Genomic DNA, 15,621 nt, shown 5'->3' on the forward strand with positions numbered 1-15,621 from the left:
CTATCATGGTGATGAATGACACAATTCAAGAAATCAAAAATACACTCTCAGCAAATAACAGCAGATTTGTAGAAGCAGAGGAAAGAATTAGTGATGTGGAAGACAGTACGTCTGAAATCAAACAGATTTTAGAATTCATACACAAAAAGATAGAAAAAATCCAGCAGGGACTTAGGATTTGAATGACAACCCAAAACACACAAACAAATGCATTATAGGCATCCTAGAAGGAGAAGAGAAAAGAAAGGGGACAAAAGGGGTATTGGAGAAATTAATGACTGAAAACTTCCCAAGCCTATTGAAGGAGATGGATGTCCATGTCCAGGAGGTACAGCATACCCCAAACAGTATAAATCCCAACAGGCCTACCCCAAGACATATACTTGTCAAGTTTTCTAATGCTCAAGGCAAAGAGAAAATAGTGAAGGCAGTAAGAGAAAAGAGAACCATAACATACAAGGGAAGCTCAGTAAGATTAAGTGCTGATTTCTCATCTAAAATCATGGAGGCAAGAAGGCAGTGGTATGGCATAGTCAAGGTACTGAAAGAAAAAACTTTCCAGCCAAGAATACTTTATCCAGCAAAGCTGACACTCAAAAATAACAGAGTTCCAAATATTCACAGATAAACAGAAACTAAGAGAGTATGACAATAAGAAACCTGGCCTTCAAGAAATACTAAAAGGAGTTCAGCAAGAGGAAAGAAGAAACAGGAGAGACAGAGTTGGAGGAGAGTGTAACAACAACCAAAAAGACAAAAAGAGAAATAAAAACAACATATAACATACACAAATCCAAAGAAAATATGGCTAATGTAATTCCTTAAGAGTAATATGTTAATGTTAATGGATTAAACTCACCTATCAAGACATGCAGATTGACAGAATGGATAAGGAAGTAAGCCCCATGTACATGCTGTCTGCAAGAATTCACCTTAGACCCAGGGATTCAAGGAGGTTGAAAGTGATTGGCTGGAAAACAATCTTACAAGCAAACAATAACCACATAAGGGCAGGAGTAGTTATAGTAATATCAGACAAAATAAACTTTAAATGTAAAGCTATTTTGAGATACAAAGATGGACACTGTATATTAATTAAAAAAGGTTAATCTTTCAAGAAGAAAGAACAATCATAAATATTTTTGCTCCTGACCAGGGTGCCTCCAAATACATGAGACAAGCACTGGAAAAACTAACTGGAGGAATACATGCCTCTACAATTATACTGGGAGATTTTAATACATCATTACCACCATTAGAGAGAACATCTCAACAGAAAATCAATAAAGAAACAAAGACGTTGAATAATTTTTTAAAGGGAATGGACCTAATAGACATATACAGAACACCACACCCAAATACAGCAAGATATACATTCTTCTCAAGTGCAAATGGATCATTTTCCAAGATAGACCACATAGTAGGCCACGAAGAAAGTCTCAGTGAATTCAGAAAGATTGAAATTTTACAAAATAATTTCTCTGACCACAGTGGAATGAAGCTGGAAATCTAAAAGGGGCAGTGACCCAGATTAGGTACCAAGATATAGAAGTTAAGCAACACTCTCTTAGACAAACAGTGGGTCAAGGAGGAAATCTCAAAAGAAAGCAGTAACTACCTCAAAACTAATTAAAATGACAATACAACATATCAAAACTTATGGGATGCAGCAAAAGCTGTACTGAGAGGGAATTCATAGCCAAAATTCATACATCCAAAGAGAAGAAAAGGATATAATCAAAGACCTAACTGCACACTTGGAGGAATTAGTAAGGAAAAAAAAAACAACAAACTAATCCCAGAGAAAGAAGCAAGAAAGAAATAATAAAGATCAGAGCAGAACTAAATGAAATAGAAAATAAGAAAGCATTAGAAAAAAACAAAACAAAGAGCTGGTTTTTTGAGAAGATCAGTAAAATTAACAAACCCTTACCTAGATTAACAAAGAAATAGAGAAGATGCAAATGCACAAAATAAAAAACAAGAAAGGAGATATCACCAGCAACCCCACAGAAATAAAGCTATCATAAGATGACACTTTGAAAAACTATATGCCAACAGGAAGGACAATTTAGAGGAAATGGACAAGTTCCTAGAAACACATAAGTAGCCTACATTGACAAAAGAAGAAATTGATGATCTCAGCAAGCCAATCACAAGTAAAAAGATAAAATCAGTCATTAAAAACCCCCCAACTAAGAAGAGCCCAGGACCAGATGGATTCACAGGTAAATTCTACCAAACATTCCAGAAAGAACTAATATCAATCTTGCTTAAACTCTTCCAAAAAATTGAAATAGAAGGAACATGGCCTAACTCATTCTATGATGCCAACACTACCCTAATACTAAAGGCAAAGACAACACAAGAAAGGAAAATTACAGACCAATTTCTCTGAAGAACCGAGATGCTAAAATCCTCAACAAAATACTTACTAATAGTATTCAGAAACACATCAAATGAATTATACACCATAACAAAGTGGGTTTCATCCCTGGTATACAAGGATGGTTCAACATAAGAAAATTAATCAATGAAATACACCATATAAACAGATTAAAGGAGAAAACATCACATGATCATCTCTATAGATGTAGAAAAAACATTTGACAAAACACAGCACCCTTTTCTGATAAAAACACTGCAAAAGATAGGAATAGAAGGAAACTTTCTGAGCATGATCAATGGTTTATATGAAAAATCCACAGCTAACATCATTTACTATGGTGAAATCCTAAAGTTCTTCCCTCTAAGATCATAAGCAAGACAAGGATGCCCACTATCACTGCTCTATGTAGCACTGTGTTGGAAGTACTTGCTTGAACACTGAGGCAAGAACCAGATATAAAAGGCATTCAAATTGTAAAGGAAGAAGTCAGAATTTCACTATTTGCAGATGACATGATCCTACACATAGAAAACCCTGAGAAATCTACCACGACACTTCTAGAACATACAAATGAGTTCAGTAAAGTCACAGGATATAAGATCAATCCACAAAAATCAGTAGGATTTCTGCACACCAAAAATGAGCAATCCAAGTAGGAAATCAGGAAAAAAATACAGTTTACAATAATAAATTAAAAAATCAAATGCCTAGAAATAAATTTAACTAAAATCCTTATACACAAAAAACTACACAACATTGTTAAAGAAATTCAAAGGAGACTTAAATAAATGATAGGAAGAAGAAATATCATTACAGTACATATCCTATGAAACTGATCTACAGATTTAATGCAATTCCATAAAAATCAACATAACATTTTTTACTGAACTGGAAAAACTAGGTATGAAATTTTTTTGGAAGGGCAAGAAGCCCTGGATAGCCAAAGACATATTAAAAAAGAAAAATGAAATTGGAGGAATCACACTTCTTGACTTTAAAACATACTACAAAGCTATAGTGGTCAAAGTGGAATGGTATGGACCTAAGGATAGACACACTGGCCAATGGAACCAAATTGAGAGTTTGGATTCAGATCCTTGCATATACAGTCATCTGATATTTGACAACACCACAAAGCTCACTCAACTGGGAAAGAATGACCTCTTCCACAAATGGTGCTTGGAGAACTGGATATCTGTATGCAAAAGAATGAGAGATTACCATCTCACACATTATACAAAAATCAACTCAATTTTTAGTTACATTATGGTTTACATTATGATTTACATTTTAGACAATACACCTTTATAAATTTTTGGCAAAATTTAATCATTGCACAACCTTGTGGAATACTTCCATTGCCCCCATTACCCCTGCTTGCATCTATTCTATTCCTCTTTACCCCTCCCCTTAGGGCCCACAGTGACAACAAAGCTTAACTGCTTGAAGGACCAGATTCACAGATACTTGCAACTATGCTGAGGGCTTACCTAGTCAATGGGTCCTACTTTGGAATTTGTGCTCCTGAGTGTCATGGAGTTGGACTCAGATGTGACCTTTCTACACATGCCTCTTCTGTCACTTTTACTGAACCTGTAGTTGGTGCTGGGGTTGGTGTATACTCAGGAGACTTGAATCTCTGGACTGGCCATGTGCCAGCTGGGCCCTGAGCCTCAGCAGAGTTGCAACTCCTACTCTCCGGTTCATAGAACTTACCCAAGTCAGCTAACAGGGAGTTGAAGATGGTCAACCACCTCACCAGGGAACTGATAGTGCCTACAACTGCAAGCAGGAGAATCACACTCATCAGCCATGTGGTATCTAAGCTCCCTCTTGATTTATTTTTTATTTTTATTTTATTTATTCATTTTTTTAAAAAATATTACATTCAAAAAATATGAGGTCCCCATTCACCCCCACCACCCCCATCCCACCACTCCCCCCACAGTAACACTCTCCCCCATCATCATAACACATCCATTGCATCTGGTGAGTACATCTCTGGGCATTGCTGCACCCCATGGCCAGTGGTCGACACCATAGCCCACACTCTCCCATGTTCCATCCAGTGGGCCATGGGAGGACATACAATGTCTGGCAATTGTCCCTGGAGCACCACCCAGGACAACTCCAAGTCCCGAAAATGCCTCCATATCTCATCTCTTCCTCCCATTCCCCACACCCAGCAGCCACCATGGCCACTTTTTCCACACCAATGCCACATTTTCTCGATTATTAACCACAATAGTTCATGAATAGAATATCATTAAGTCCACTCTAGTCCTTACTGTATTCCTACTTCCTGTGGACCTTGGCTTGGTTGTGTCCATTTCACTTCTATGTCAAGAGGGGTAAGCTCCCTCTTGATTTAGAGGTGGAGTGGACATCATGATCCCAGGGTCCACAGGATGGAGGAATAAAATATGGATTAGAGTGAATTTACTGGTATTCTACTAAAGAACTATTGTGACTCTAACAATGGAAGATTGTATCATTGATGTGGAGACAGTGGCCACAGTAATTGCTGAAGGCAGGGAAAGGGAAGAGGAGATCTGATGTGGGGGCATTTTTGGGATTTGGTGTTGTCCTAAATGATACTGCAAGAACAGAAACTGGACATTATATATCCTTCCATAACCCACTGAATGGCCTGGGGGAGAGCATAAACTACAATGTAAACTATAATCCATGTGTTGTAGCAGTGCTCCAAAATGTATTCACCACAAGCTACAAATGTGCCATAAGGATGAAAGAGATTTTTGATGTGAGAGGAGTGAGGGAGGGTATATGGAAACCTCATAGTTTTTTTGTAACATTTTTTTGTGACCTATATATCTTTTTAAAAAATAAAAATAAAAATAAAAAATGTTTTAAAAGACAACTACAGTATATCCATGGGCTGTATAATAGATATTTCATTGTTGGGTGAGAATTGTGGTTAATAGTACAAATACGAGAATGTTCCTCTACTACAAATTATTAAGAATATTGTGATGATACGTGGGAAGACTATTGTAACTTATAGACTATAGTTAACAGTAATATTGAACTTTTTAGCAGCAAAGGTAAAGAAGGTACTGTATCAATGTAAAAGGTCAACAAGGGTGATTTAAGGTGGTCTTGGACTTTACCTTTGGAGTAATGAAAATGTTCAAAAATGGGCTGATTTTATTACAGCACAAATCTGTGATGAAATTGAGATCCACTCAGTGTAAACATTGGATGGATTGTACAAAGCATCTTGTCTCAGGAATGGAAACAAATATACAATACTAATGTATCGTGTTAATAATAGGATGGTTTGTGGGAAAAATATACCAAGTAGAAGCAATGGACTATACATAGGAGGAATAACATGGCACAGTTCATTCGAGATTTGTAACAAATTGTCACAACAATGTAAGGTGTTTGTGGTGGAGTGATGTATGGGAATCCTGTATGGTAAACAAGATTGTTCTGTAAACTCACAACTTTGCTAATAAAAAGGAAAAAATCAGGAAAGAAAAAAAAATCAACTCAAGATGTATCAAAGATATAAATATAAGAGCTAAGACCATAAAGACATAGGAAGACAATGAAGGGAAACATCTATAGGACCTTGTAATAGGAAATGTCTTCATGAACTTCACGCCCAAAGCACAAGCCACAAAAGAACAAATAGATGAATGGGACTTCCTCAAAATTAAAGCCTTCTGTGCCTCAAAGGAATTTGTCAAGAAAGTGAAGACATCCTACTCAATGGGAGAAAATATTTGGTAACCATATATCTGATAGGAGATTAATATCCTGCATATATAAATTCTCCTCTATCTCAAAAATAAAGAGACAAAAACCCCATTCAAAAAATGGGCAAGAGATTTGAACAGATGGTTCTTCAAAAATAAATACAAATGGTTAAAAGGCACATGAAAAGATGCTCAACATCACTAACTATTAGGAAAATGCAAATTAAAACTACAATGAGAGGGAAGTGGCTGTGGCTCAAGTGATATAGCTTCTGCCTACCATATGGGCACTCCTGGCAAAAAAGAAGAAGAGAAAGTGTGCCCATGAAGTGAGACAATGCCAGCAAGAGTGTCTGCGAGGTGAGCCAGTGCCCATGTGAGTGGTCACATGATGAGCACAAGGGCCCAAGTGGAAATAGAGCATGAGTGCATGTACAATGAGCCACTGCCTTCACAAGTGATTCATTCAGAGAGATGATAATGCAACAAAAGAAAGACAAGGAGAGAGTCAAGGTGAAGTGCAGCAGAGACCAGGAACTGAGATGGCACAATTGACAGGGAACCTCTCGCCACACCAGGAGTCTCCAGGATTGAATCCCAGTGAATCCTAAAGAAAGAAGAGAAAAGAAGACAGCACACAGACATCAAAAAACAGTAGGGTGGGAGGAGGGGAAGGGGGAAAAATAAGTAAAGAAATAAATCTTTAAAAAAAACTACAATAAGATACCATCTTACACGCATTAGACTGGCGGCCATTTAAAAAACAGAGGACTACAAGTGTTGAAGAGGATGTGGAAGAATAGAAACACTCATCCACTGTTGGTGGCCATTCTGGAGGACAGTTTGTTGGTTCCTCAAAAAACTAGCCATAGATTTGCCATACAATTCAGCATTCCACTGCTGTGTATATACCCAGAAGGACTGAAAATAAGGACACAAACTGATATGTGCACACCAATGTTCATAGCACCATTATCCACTATTGCCATAAGTTGGAATCAACCCAAATGCCCATCAACAGATGAATGGATAAACAAATTGTGGTATATACACACAATGGACTACTACTCAACTGTAAGAAGGAATACTGTACTAACACACAGGATAACATGGATGAATTTTTTTTTTGATTTTGTAAAAATATTACATTTAAAAAATATGAGGTCCCATTCAACCCCACCACCCCCACCCCACCACTCCCCCCCCCCCCAGCAACATTCACTCCCATCATCATGACACAACATGGATGAATCTTGAGGACCTTATGCTGTGTGAAGCAAGCCAGGCATTGAAGGACAAATATTACATGACCTCACAGATATGAATTAAGCAAACTGAGCAGACTCAGAGAGCTAGAGACTGGATGATAGGTTTACAGGAAATAGAAAGGGAGAAGAAAGTTGTGAGCAAACAACCATACGGGTGAATCTATGATAAGATGGAAATGAGTAGTTGTGCAGTGAAGACATATGACAGGGGTGTAGTGATACTTATTGGGTTGGGTGGTGCAAGTTTGACAGGGGTCTAGGGTGGGGATGGTGGGTTGGACTCCATGGAACAGGAGTAGGGCTGGGGCAGGGAGCAGATGAACCCTGGAAATGTGGTTGAAACTACATTGTGGTGGGTATGTGGTTGAAAGTACAATGTTGGGAAAGCTCTTTTGGCAATAAGACAAGAAAGGGAAAGGGTTACAGGTTTAGGGTGTTGAATGGGGGGGGGGCATTTTGGACAGGGCACACCTCGGGCAGTCTTCTAGAGAATGTGCCAGTGATCATTCTGACATAGTATGTTGTATCAGTGGGTGATGATCCACATAGTGTGCAGGAAGGAGTTGGATTTCCCTCTTGGGGAGGCCCAATATGTTCTCAAACAGAGGGGTAGGTAGCTCTCAAGAGCATGGGTGGTTCCAAATAGGAGAGGACACACCAGTGTGTCAAGCCCTCAGTGTTATTGCAAGTAACTATGAATTTTGTCTTTCAAGGAGTGAAGCTTGGTGGTCAACATGGGCCCCAAGAGAAGGGGGAGGGAGGGATAGAACAGATGGAAGAGGGGGTATTTAGGGAGCAATGAAAGTGTTCTGCATGATCATGCAATGATGGACACAGGCCATGTTGAATTTCATTAAAAAATTATAAAAATGTATGATCTAGAGTGTAAACCATAATGTAAACCATTAACCATGGTTATTAGCTATGTTTCAATATTCCTACAACAGTCGTAACAAATATACAATTCACATATAAAAAGGTTATTGACATGCGAAGGTGAAAAAGGTGGGGAATGTGTTGGGTATATGGGAGTCCCCTGTGACCTTTATGTGACTTTTCTGTGACCTAAAACTTCTTTGAAATCAAAATGAAAAGAAGTAAGACACTGGGGAATAAATGGAAGAAAATGTCACTTTACTTTCAGGACAGCAGATATTATAGCAATGAAAGGTAAAATGTAAAAGAAATTAATATTTTTCATTATTTTTTTACCATCCCAATTATTTAATTTTATTTTAGTTTTAGTTTTTCTAAATTATTGAGTATTTTATTTCTTATGTTTAAACCTATCATTATTATTTCATTTTCCTATTAATTATGTTTGGCAATATTCTTGGCTTCATTTTCAAAAAAGCTATGGACCACAGAAGCTTTACTACTGTGGCAGGGAGGACCATTGGTGTGGGGTGTAAGTTATGGGGGGATACATGGGAGGAAGTTCACCTAGGCATATATATAAGGTATATAAATGTGTTCAAATGTTCATGGGGCATTGTCACAGTGGATGGAGATTCACACAGCAACCAAAAGAATATTTAATTCACATCCTGGGGAACTCTGCCACATTCTCTAATGGAATAGCAACAATCCTCCAAGTACAGGGCAATGACTAATGAAGAAGGATGGTCCAATGACAGGCCCTTGATATTGATAATTATGCTTATGAAACTTTGCTCTTAAACTTGCAATTTAGCCTAGTGCTGAAGGGTGCCTAAGAGTTACCTCCTGAGGGCCTCTGCATTGCTCAAATGTGGCCTCTCTCTAAGGTGAACTCAGAATATAAATGTATTACCTTCCCCCCAGCATGGGACATGACTCCCAGGGACGAGGCTACCTGGCACCAAGGGATTACTACCAAGCACCAGTCAGCAATGCAACTGCAAAGACATTGAATAAAGGGGAAAAGCTAAAGACAAATGACTTTAAATGGCTAAGAGACTTCAAAATGAATTGGGAGGTGATCCCTGAGCTAATGCTTATGCACATCTCAACAGGGTCTCAAAGACTGCCAAAGTAGATATGACCCCAAATAGTTGGCTCTTGAGGGCTCTGAAGATACCCAGGTCCTATAGCAGGTAGCTCTGGAGTTTGGAGTCTTGCCAGTGGGCCCTAATATGGAGTTTGTGCTCCTGAGTGTGACAGAGTTGGACTCAGTTGTGACTTCTCTACACATGCCTCGTCTGTCCCCTCTATTTGAACCTACAATTGATGTTGGAGTGGTAGGTATACATACAAGATACTTGAATCTTCAGGCTGTCCATGTGCCAGCTGGGCCCTGAGCCTCAGCGGAGTTGTAACACCTACTCTCCAGTTCAAAGGACTCACCCAGGTAAACTAACAAGCAGGTGAGCATGGACAAACACCATACCAAAGAACTGAGAGAGTCTACGACTGCAAGCAAGAGGGTCCCATCCATCACCCATATGGGATCGAGGCCATCCTATAATTAGATCACAGATCACCATCCCAGAATCCTCAGGATTGGGGAATAAAATATGGACTAGAGTGGACTTACTGCTATTCTACTATAGACATATTGTGCTTCTAACAATGGAAGGAATTATATCATTGATGTGGAGACTGTGGCCACTGGAGGTGCTGATAGCAGGGAGAGGGAAAAAGAGGTGTAATATGGGGATACTTTTGGGACTTGATTTGTCCTGAATGACACTGCAAAATAGGTACAGGCCATTATATGTATTTTGTCATAACCTACAGAATTGAGTGGGAAAGAGTGTAGACCACAATGTAAAATATAATCCATGTTTAGTGGCAATGTGTTAATCAATTGCAATGAATGTATCACACTAATGAAAGAAGTTGTTAATGTGGGGAAGGGTGGGAGGAGTGGGGAGTGGGACATGTGGGAATCCCTTATATTTTTTTGTATAACATTTGTATAATCTAACTTTCTTTTAAAAATTAAAAATATATTTTAAAAAAACATAGAACAGTATAACACCAACTTTGAAGGCCAATGTAACCTTTGGACTGTTTTTAATACAATAATTGTAATAATGTTTTCATCAACATTTCAACATTTCATCAACACACTAATGCATCCTGTTAATAGAGAAAACTATGTTTGAAGAGCTGGGGTATGTAGGAACTCTGTACTTGCTGTATAAATTTTCTGTATACCAACAACTCCTCTAAAAAAAAAAAAAAGAACTCAGATGCATTTAGTTTCCTTTTAAAGTTTCCTGGACATTTACCATAATAAATAAGGATAAACAAACAATAGGTTGCTGTCTCTGAAAGGGTAAAAATCAGTATTCATACAGAAGGAGAAGGAAGAAAAACTGGAGACATTCTCAGTAACCTGACCAGAAGTTAGCAGATTGGCCAGATTGATAATGTTCCCTGAAACAAACCAAATGGGCATTAAGCAATATGATGGATCCCCTGAGAATTCCTGAGATCATCTATGTAGAGTATCACCTGTAGCATTTGCCAGTGTCTTTTCCTTGGCACTTCCAGGTGAGATAAGACCATTTCCCACATGAGACTCTCAGAGAGGATGATATTAAAACCATGTCTCAAAATAGTTGAGAGGACTTAATGAGAGAAAATATATAAAATACTTAGCTTATGTGGCATTTAGTAAGCCTTCAACAAATATTAATTATTTGTTGTGTTGTTATTATTTATAAACTCATTGCTTTCTGCTGCTCATGCATACACATCCCTTTGGTTTCTTAGCCATGGTAGCTCACCATAACACTATGTCATTCAAACCAAACTGTAGAAATAGCCATTGACTTTTCTCTTTCTCACACTTCCTTCAGTTCATCAGCAATTTGCTGTTGGTTTCTAACTTCCAACTACATTGCCACCTCCACTGCCATCAGATAGACTGAACGGTCACCATTTCTTAACTGCTCTATTGTAATAGCTTCTTAGATGTTCTCTCTCCTTCCATACGTGAACTTTTTCTTATTGTCTGTTCTCAATACAGCAGCCAGGATAATCCTTTTTTAAAGCTAATTATATTGTTCATCTGCAGAAAAGTTTCAAGGGATTCACAGATAATTCACAGGAAAATCTAAATGCAAAGTTTATAAGACCTGGAGTCTCATTAGCTCAAAAATTGGCCCCAACTGCTTTTTACCTCTTCACTCCTGCCTAGTCACTCTAACCTCCTTTTTTCCTGGACCATAGCTGACACTCAATGCATCTTAGCAGATATGCAGTTGTCTCCACTCCCTGGAATGTTTTGCCTAAAAATATCCTCATGGCTCACTACCTTGACACCTTCAATTCTTTGTTCAAATATCATCTCAATGAAATGAATTCTCATCACACAACTAAAATTACAGCTTATTCCCTTCATTCCTGATGTCTTAACTAAACTTGGTTTTTAATTTTTTTAATTTTTCTTTTTTTACTAACATTTACACACTCAAAATTTATCATTTTATCCTAAGTTGTACAACTCATTGATATTAATTGTATTCTCTATATTATGCTACCATCACAAACATATATTGCCTAATGGTTTTCATTACCCATTCTACAGAAATTCTGCATCCACTAAGTAATATCTCCCCATTTCTTATTTCCCCGTGCATTAGTTTGCCAGGGCTGCTAGGAAAAATATCATAAAATGGGTTAGTTAACTACAGGAATTACTGGCTCACAGATTTGGAGATAAGAAACACAAAATTAAGGCATCAACAAGTCCTTGCTTGTTCCCTGAAGTCTGTTGTGCTGAGGCACAGGTTTGTTGAAATCCTGGTCTTGTACCTCTGCCTCATGTCGCATGTTGATCTCTCACCCATGTGTCTTCTCTTCAGATTATCTCTGATTTTGGCTTCTGAAGTACCTCTCTTATTATGCATCCAGAAATACAAATTAAGGAACAACTTATTGTATCTGACCATATGTAATAGGAGTTTAGTAAGTCCTATTCATAAATGAGTCCATGCCATAAATGATAATACGTTTTCATAAGGTCCTATTTACAAATGAGTACACACCTACAGGATTGCAGATTAAGAGGATGTCTTTGTCTCAAGGAGATAATTCAATATAACATATCCCTACACTCTTAGGAAACTGTAATTAAATTTCATTCCCTATGAATTTATTTGTTGTATTTCCTATCAGTCAGAGCATACAATATTTGTCAGTTTTTGTCTGGCTTATTTCACCCAACATGAAATCTGTATAATAATATTCACAGCAATATTAGTTGAAATTGCCAAATGTGAAAGCAACCCAAATATCCATCAGCAGATGAACAGATAAACAAAATGTGGTGTAAACAACATTATAATATTCAGCTGTAAAGAGAAAGGAAGTTCTCATACATGCAACACAAGGGCTGAAACTTGATGACATCATGTTGAGTGAAATAAGCCTGCTGCTTCTTATACGTCATGAAATCTGTTTTATTATCCTTGTATTCATTTTTCCTCACTAAATAAAAGCTCTACAAGGCAAATTTAATTTCACTTCAGATTTATAGACATATCCAGAGACATGGTAAATAATTACCAAAGAATAAATGGCAGGCATATGCCTAGCATTCTCTTAATGGAAGACACTTTGCTGTTGGCCACTAACAGTTAATTCATCATCAAAGTCTGGAATAATCAGGCAGTTTAGATGGTCCACAGAAAGTCTGACATAGAGAAAAAGTACATTTTACATTGGTTTGGGAATTTAGTAATGGGATTGATTACTCTGTTCTCCTCAAATGGAAACTTCTCACAGGCACAATAAAATTTAAGGATAATAAAGCCAAAATCTTTCCAATATAGTAAATTATCAGACACACTGTATTATTAGCAAATACATTAAAGAGGAAGGGATTCTGAATTCTATTATCTTAAACAGTAAAATTATATTCATTTTCTGTAACTATAGAAAATTAAAGACAAAATGATGGTAAAACCAAAAATCTGATTTCTATTCCATTTACATAAAAGATACATAGTATGATTTATCACTAAATTTCAAATTACAAATATTATGGTATTTATCTATTTATCTAAAATATGGTATTTATCTAAAATAACAGTTGAAATAAACTCAACTGTAAGGATCCAAACGAAACTCATTCCCTATATCAATATAGGTATCGTATTACTTTTGAGAGTTCTTATCTTTTCAATACAGTATCTGTAAAATAAGGAGTTAAAAAATATAACTTGCTCAAAATAAATTATTCACAACTCTAATCTTAGTCATAGCAAGTCATTCATATCTTCTCCAGTAGGTAAGGCAGCACTTTAATACGATGAGGAATATAATACTCACACTTGACAGAAATGAGAACCAATGGCAATGCCAAACAGAGTTATACAGGAATGGAGGAACAATGAATATACCTAAAGCTAAAGCAATTGGTTGTTTATTATCACAGATTTTCTGTGAACCTGCAGGATTAAGTTCTTTGGATTGTGGGAAAATATGCAAGGAAGAAATCCTAAGCAGGGACCAGAAACAGGAAGGGAACATTGAAAGGACATTTTGGAGTATACCAGAGACAAAGGCTGACATTGTATTTTACTGCATAACAAACCATCCTGAAACTTAGTGGCTTAAACAATCATTTATTTGCATCACAATTCTGTTGATTGACATTTTGACTAGGACTAGACTAAACCGGATGGTGTTTCTGGTCTGGCCAGGGTCAGCTGATCTAAGCAGGGATTACATGCTTCTGCAATTACCTACCACGTCCCTGGGGACTGGCTGATAACTTTCTGGGGTATCTTGTATCTTCTCTATGTGGCCTCTTATCTTCAGGAAACCTCGCTTGGGCTTGCCCACATGGTGGTATCAAGGTCCAAGAGCTTCTGAAACAGAATTGACAGACATTTGAAGTCTTGGCATCAGTCTCTTGCCAAACCACTTCCAATAAATCTATTAGTCAAGGCAATACAACAGCTCCATCCAGATTTAAGGTGTAGGAAAATATATTCCACATTGAAAAAAGGCTTACAAAATATTTTGGTGACTTTTGCAATCTTCCATAATCACCTACACAATTTTTTCAAGGAGGCATCATGGGGCATCACTAGGAGAATTAAAAACATGAACAGTTGGTTGTTACTTGACAAAAGTAGTCCCTCTTCTGTAAAGTACCCCAAGAGCCGATTTCATGTCTTTGTTCCTCAAGCTGTAGATAAAAGGGTTCAGCATGGGAATCACCACTGTGTACATAACCGAGGCAATTATGTCCTTAATGTCATAATTGTTTGATGAAGGAAATAAGTACACCATGGCAAGAGTCCCATAGTACAGAAACACCACAGAGAGGTGAGAGCCACAGGTGGACAAGGCTTTGCAAATCCTCTTGGTGGAGGGTACCCTGAAGATGGTGGCCGCAATGTGGGTATACGAGCCCAAAAGAGCACTCACTGACAGGAAGAAAATCGCTCCTCCCTCAATGAAGATGACTAGCTCATTGAGTGAGCTGCCTGAGCAGGTCAACTTGAACAGGGCTGTGATGGCACAGAAGTAGTGGAGGATGATTTTGTCAGAACAAAAGGACAGGTGTGTCAAGAGCAGAGTGTGCAACAGGGCATGGGCACAAGAGAAGAACCAGCACCCAGCCACCAACAAGACACACAGCTCCTCCCTCATGAAGGTGGTGTAGTGCAGTGGGTGACAGATGGCCACGTACCTGTCATAGGCCATCACTGAAAGAAGAAAAGTGTCAACAGAAGCAAACAGTATGTAAAAATATATCTGAGAAATGCACCCCACATAGGGAATGGATTTGTGATTAGTATGAATGTCCATTAACATCCTTGGGACAATAACAGATGAGAAAGAGGCATCAGTAAGGGCCAAATGGCTGAGGAAGAAGTACATGGGGGTGTGGAGGCGAGAGTCCAGCCTGATGAGCAGGATGATGAGTAGGTTTCCCAGCACCGTGATGAGATACATGCCCAGGAACAGGGCAAAAAACACGCCTTGCTGCTCTGGCCGGATGGGGAGTCCCAGGAGGAGGAATTCAGACACACTGCTCTGGTTCTCCCACCTCATGCTGCTCTTTTCTTTGATGGAAATTTAGAAAAGTGGGAAATGTCAAGGACCTAAAAAGAGTCAACATGCCCATCACATTATAGTAATATCCTTTATCAAATAAAATTTTTGATTTTTAGCTACACTTAGGCTTATTGTAAGAAATAAACACTTTGTTGCATGCATCACAAGTCTCTTATATTTTCTCTGCACTGATGCATTTAGACTTCACAATAACAAATTTCCTTCCATGGAGGGT

At 38.0% G+C, this 15,621-nt stretch overlaps 1 protein-coding gene across 1 annotated transcript in view; it reads right to left on the reverse strand.

Moving 5' to 3' along the window:
- LOC101411218 (olfactory receptor 1J4-like) overlaps positions 1 to 15,383 on the reverse strand; it is a 56,326-nt gene extending 40,943 nt beyond the window's left edge. The window contains exon 1 of the mRNA XM_004482564.3: positions 14,887 to 15,383. Coding sequence (XP_004482621.3) covers positions 14,887 to 15,383 — 497 coding nt within the window. The remainder of the gene's footprint in view (positions 1 to 14,886) is intronic.
- Between the last annotated feature and the right edge of the window lie 238 nt (positions 15,384 to 15,621).

The sequence above is a fragment of the Dasypus novemcinctus genome, chromosome 8 (genome assembly GCF_030445035.2).
Source record: "Dasypus novemcinctus isolate mDasNov1 chromosome 8, mDasNov1.1.hap2, whole genome shotgun sequence".
Classification (NCBI taxonomy): Eukaryota; Metazoa; Chordata; class Mammalia; order Cingulata; family Dasypodidae; genus Dasypus; species Dasypus novemcinctus.